The sequence below is a fragment of the Psammomys obesus genome, unplaced genomic scaffold (assembly GCF_907164565.1).
Source record: "Psammomys obesus unplaced genomic scaffold, mPsaObe1.curated_primary_1811, whole genome shotgun sequence".
Taxonomy (NCBI): domain Eukaryota; kingdom Metazoa; phylum Chordata; class Mammalia; order Rodentia; family Muridae; genus Psammomys; species Psammomys obesus.
Window position 1 is genome coordinate 4,545,633 of NW_026596069.1, and position 6,082 is coordinate 4,551,714.

At 42.4% G+C, this 6,082-nt stretch overlaps 1 protein-coding gene across 1 annotated transcript in view; it reads right to left on the reverse strand.

The window, feature by feature from the left end:
* Window positions 1-1,342, reverse strand: part of LOC129690141 (non-histone chromosomal protein HMG-17-like) — a 2,208-nt gene extending 866 nt beyond the window's left edge. Inside the window, exon 1 of the mRNA XM_055625704.1 lies at window positions 1,330-1,342. Coding sequence (XP_055481679.1) covers window positions 1,330-1,342 — 13 coding nt within the window. The remainder of the gene's footprint in view (window positions 1-1,329) is intronic.
* Window positions 1,343-6,082: the final 4,740 nt, after the last annotated feature.

Consider the following 6,082-nt stretch of genomic DNA (forward strand, 5'->3'; position numbering starts at 1 on the left):
GGAAGGAAGGAAGGAAGGAAGGAAGGAAGGAAGGAAGGAAGGAAGGAGGGAAAGAAAGACGAAAAGAGGCTAGAGAGATGACTCAGAGGTTAAGAGCAATGACTGCTCTTCCAGAGGTCCTGAGTTCAATTCCCAGCAACCACATGGAGGCTCACAAACATCTCTAATGAGATCTGGTGCCCTCTTCTGCTGTGCAGGTGTACATGCAGACAGAACATTGTATACATAATGAATAAATCTTAAAAAAAAAAAAAAAAAAAAAAAAAAAAAAAAAAACTTACTCAAGCAAAGATTTGGAAAACTTGTCCTACCACAGTGCTGAAGTAAGACTTGAACCTTGCCTGGGGAGATTTTTTTTTCAGGGACACAATAGTGTCCACCACTATATCACCACAAGAGGATGGAAACCATCTTAGAGGTTGCAACTGCCTCAGGCTGGGCAGGCCTTAAAACTCCAGATCTGCTGGGGTGACAAATGCAGATGGATGTCCATGAGACTGAGACTACATAATGAGTTCTGGACCAGCCAAGGCTACATAGTGAAACCCTGTCTCAAACAAACAAAAACTTCAGATCTCAAGCCACCAAGATGACTCATGCCACCAAGCATCATAACCGGAGTTCAGTCTGAGACCTACGTCTGGAAGAAGAGAACCAACTTCCAAAAGTTGTATGCTCACAGAAATGCACATACAGGTACAGGAACATAAGTAGGTAAATTAAACAGCCCAGATCTCTGGGCTGGAATGTATTTCAGTGGTAGTGTACTTGCCTAGTATGTGTGAGGCCCTGGGTTCAGTCCTTAGACACACACACACACAGAAAGAGAGAGAGCACAGAAATGTCAAGAAAGCCTAAGATAGGAGATTTTCAAGCCTAAATGTCACAGGCTGTTTGGAGAATCACACAAAACCCTGAATAGGCTCCCTCCCTTATGTGTCTTTGATTATACGAATTACAAAGGGAAGGGTTACAGGAGCCATAAAGCCATGTGCCTTATTTATTTATTTATTTGTTTGTTTATTTATTTCCTTGACCTCCTTAGGAACATTTACTAACAGTCTTTCAACAAGAGATCTTTCCAACTCCCCAGAAAGCTGTCCTCTGACCTCTACACACACAATTAAAAGAGCTAGAATGTTGCACACATACGAATATTTTCCCAGAATCTGGTTTTGTCTGTATTTTAGGTCTTCTGAGCCTTTGTAACCTGTGGCTCATTAGCAGCAGGCAGCAGCTCTGATAAAATCTGTGTGAATTCTGCTATAGACTTACAGCCACATAAAACAGGATCTTAGAGCTAAGGATGAGGCTCAGCAGAGTACTTACCTATATCACACATGAATCCCTGAGTTCTGATCCAAGCACCTCATAAAGGTGGAGTGGTGTAGGCACAACGGTAATCCCATATTTAGCTATGTAGTGACTTTAAGGCCAGCTTAGGATACATGAGAACTTGCCATTCCTCAAAAAAAAAAAAAAAAAAAAAAAAAAAAAAAAAAAAGGAAGGGGTAGTAGAACTTTAAAGGGCAGTGTTGGCATTTTTCAGTGGGGTAACTGTTTATGAGTTGGCCATATTCCAATCAGTAACCCTAATAAACTCATCTTTGGTGGGCTGGACTGGCCCAAAGTTTTGTTTGTTCTGTCTGCAACTCCAGGAAGCTTATTTAAACATGAAATGCAAACCCTGCCTTCCTCTACATACCCAGGTTCTAAAGCAGCAGTTCTCAACTTGTAGGTCTTGACACCTTTGGCAAACTGTTCTCAAAAGAAAAAAAAAAAAATTACAATTTGTTACTGTAGCAAAACTGCAGTTTTGAAGTAGCAGCAAAAATTTTATGGCTGGTGGTCACAACATGAGAAGCTGTATTAGGAAGCTTGAGAACTACTGTTTGACACTTGCCATAGTCCCACTTTATACAGAATACTGATGACAGTTCAGATGGTTAGAGAGCCATCCAGGCACGTACTGGATGTGTACTGGACCTTGTTTCAACTCCCAACAGGCGAAGGCTAAAGAGATAGATCAGCAATTAAAAACACTTGAACACAATCATGAACCTGGAGTTTGAATTCCATTTAACATGCCAAGGAGACCTGGGTGGGATTTGAGACAGGGTTTCAGTGGTTGACGCTCCTGGAACTTTATAAACCAGATAGGCCTTGAACTCGCAAATACCTGCTTGTCACTGCCTCCTCTGAGTGCTAGGCATACAGACATGAGACACCATGCCCCTCAAGTCCAAAGCATACATGTTTTTTTCTTGCATGTCTGTATGCATCTGTCTGATCCCATGGATCTGGAGCTGCAGATTGCTGTAAGCTGTCATATAGGTGCTGAAAACCAAATCTAGATCTCAACCACTAAGCCATTTCTCCAGCTGAGATTTTTTGGGTTTCTGTAGCTTAGGCTTGCTTTGAACTCACAATATTTTCCAGGCTGGGCTTAAATTCACAGTAACCATTCTGCCACCTGAGAATATAGGCATGTGCCACTGTATTAAGGCTTTTGGGTTTGGTAAGATTTCATTCCGTAGCTCACCCTGGCTCTGAACTCTTGGCCATCTTCCTATCTCAGTCTCCCAAATCCTGGGGATTACAGGCATGAACTACCATGTCTAGTTTTGGAAAGAACTTTTAAAGTATCATATCACCCCTACCCTCAGCAAGTAGTATCATTGACCTCACCCAGACAAGATAGGCAATTTATGTCACACATTTAAGCACCTCTTATTCCTATCATCCCAAATGATAGGAATCTGTAAATTTATCAGTCACTCATTTTGTGTGTATACATGCCTGTCAAAGCACACCAGTAGAGGCAGAGGACAGCTTGCTAGCATCGGTTCTCTTGAACTATATTATGTCCCAGGGCTTGACTCTGGTCAAGCTTGGTGCCATGCACCTTCATCTGCTGAGCCATCTGAGTTTGTGTGTGTGTGTGTGTGTGTGTGTGTGTGTGTTTTGTTTGTTTTTTGTTTTTTTTTTTGAGATAGGGTCTTTGTGTAGCCCTCCAGATTGTTGGGACCACACCTAGGTAATCTCACTGGGAGTGGTGGTGCACACCTTTAATCCCATCACTTGGGAGGCAGAGGCAGACAGATCTCTTAAGGGGACCATCAACAAAGAAAATAACTGCTAATTACTGTCTCAGATAATTCAAGTCACCTAGTTACAAAGAGGCAGAAGACAGTTTTTATCCATTATGATTTATTCTCTACAATACTTCATTCAAGACTTTGATGACTTGTACTCAGACGTTATATAGCCAAGAGGCAACCAAGTGTAATACAAATAATTGGTCTGAAGTCTTTGCAGTGAAGGCCATACAGTCTCTTGCTTTGGGAAAACAAAAAATAAAGAAAAAACATAAAGAACAGTTTTCTAGGCTTCAGAAATCTCAATGGAAAGTAACACCATTAGTGAAACTGTTGATGTTAACGTAGCATGAAAACAGATTTTGCTCAAAATATTAAAATTAACACCCAAGACTTCTTTTGTATAGATGATTTTTATTATAAACAGTAAAATGTAATGTCTCAACTACAAACCTTTCGTGTGGAAAGGGTTTCTAACATGAGTTATTTTAACATTATGAAGCGAAAACGTTTTAAGAACCTCACAGTGGAAACAACCCAACACTGACAAACTAGTGACCAAAGACATTTGTGTTTAGCTCAGGAAAACAAGGACAATTCATAATTACATAGTGTGTGTCCTAGCTGTGGGTATGATGAGACAAGCTAACTTTCCAGACCAAAAGGCACTCACAGCTAGGGATGAAACAATTCCAAACCAAGCCAACAGAGTTTGGCTGGTTCTTTGATAACAGAGCGGACCTCTGTTAGTTTGAACAACCTAAAGCCAAAGGAAACACTGGGCAGGAAACGGTCCCTTTCCTCTAACATCACTTACTGGCCACCCTCATCACTGCTTTGGTCAATGTACAGTTCTAGTTCAGAGAATCAACTCCCTAGGCAAAGCCCCCATGTGGACAATCCACACCTTTTTTTTTTTTTTTTCCTGAGAGCCATCTGCCACATTCTCATGAGGTGACCAAGAGCATGCACTTCAACTTCTTCCTGAATGACTAGGCTCTGGTCAGGACAGACATACCAATAGAACCCATTTCTTCTGGGCCAAACCATTTTCCTTGCCTGACTCCCAAGTCCCCTTGACAAGGCAAGAAGAACCTGAGCATTTCTTCTGCTGGACTTCTGTGGGAACATGAGGGAATGTGCAGGGAGTAAGGCTTCTTCACTCCAAAACCACTGAGTCCACTTCAGTGTGATGCTGGGCTTTGCCAGCTGGATTCCTCTTCACTGATCCCTCACCCCCACCTTCTTAGGTACTAAAAATTTTCTGTTCATTTTCTTAAGTGGCAGGTATTCTACCCCACCCTCAATAAAATAAAACACATACTATACATTGGGAAAGACAGATAGGGCAACATTTCTACAAGAAAAACAGGCTTGAGGAGCATGGCACTGTTGATGCTTGCATGACCAGTCTCACTGAGAGTGCTCAAGGGTGAAATTTAGCACCATTTTTTTTTTTTTTGCTTTAAATCTTAAGAAATTAAACACAACTCTTAACATAGAACGCTTGAACAGTAATGAGTGTAGCCCTATGTATCAATACTGTTGTACAAATTGGAGGTGGGTGGGCTCAGCCCCAGAGATGACCACCCTGACATCAATCCATGGCACCTGAGAGCACCTGTTGTCACACCTGTCTATAACATCACTTTCATTATCCTCAGTATGAGACCCCTTCATCTTTGTGTATGTGAAGGAACGCTATGTGGCAGTAAGGGGCATACATCCTGGGCATTCCAATGTCATAAGCACCTCCCTCATCCATTCCAGGCCCTTAATCCTGGCACAAAACCTCCCCACTCCATTTTTTAAAAAAACAAAAACAGAAAACTCGCAAGAACTTGAGGGCGATGCCTAGAATAGCACATAGGAAGTACCCCTTTCTTCCCTTTCTCCATTCCTGGCAGAAGAAACTCAGATGATCTTTTGACTTGAATATTTGCCCATTTTGGAAAGCCACACCATCACATCAATTCTGAAAAAGAAATCAAAACATATGTTCACTGAGTTGAGGCCTATCTGCCTCCTGAGTTCTCTATGAACACTGCTGAGAACCTGTGCGGCATCCTCCGGAGCCTTTCTTCTAGCTGGCTGCCTCTTCCTTTGAGCTGCCTGAGCAGTGCCTTTGAGACAGCTTCCAGAGCACCTCCCTAGTCCCCTAGTACTATACATTTTGCCACTAAGTGAGTCTAAAAGAATTTGCTGACAGCTACTTTGGAATGAGTAAAAGATGGGAAAGGGAATGTCAAGAGTTTAAGTGAGCAACACGAGCAATTTGGACATTTGCACTGGTGAAGAGTCCCAGTATGGTAGGCAAGTTAAAGGTTCACCTTGTTTTATTACACAGCTTTGTTCTAGAGTCCTACTGAGGACTTATATATCAAGTCTTCTGACTTCTGCAGGCAAATCAGAAAAAAAGAACTCCCCTACTGAAAGGTCCCTCGGGATGATTGCCTGTGAAGAAAACCAGCTCAGAGACCCTGGAAGCTCTCCTGTAACAGTGTGTCTTAAAGCCCAACCCAACCACCTGTTTGCATGTCTGTGCTTCTGAGAACCTAGATGCAGCTACATAGGCACTGCTACCAGAAGAGGGTTGAGGTAGCCGGTGGTGAGGAAGAGATCTCTCTTTTCACACCTGCTTATGATGATGACATTAGGACCTCTATGGGCATCTCCATTCCATTCCTCGGCAGGCTATGCCACAGAGCTCTGTTCAACACCAGGAGACTCAATGCAGGAAGAGTACCAGAAAGTCCAGCTGAGAGTCAGATAAGCATGAAAACCTTCACAGCTTATTGCACAATGCAATGCCATCCACAGGACTTCTGATCTTGGTGTGGGTCTCTTGTCCAGGACTCACAGGGGCTCATGGTGCCCACATTCAACCCTAATATGGTGTTCACTTATGAAGCATGGAGGTTGTGGATCAACTCTTGGTACACAATAAACTGGAAGTTTAAAAAAAGGAATTTAAAACAACCTAA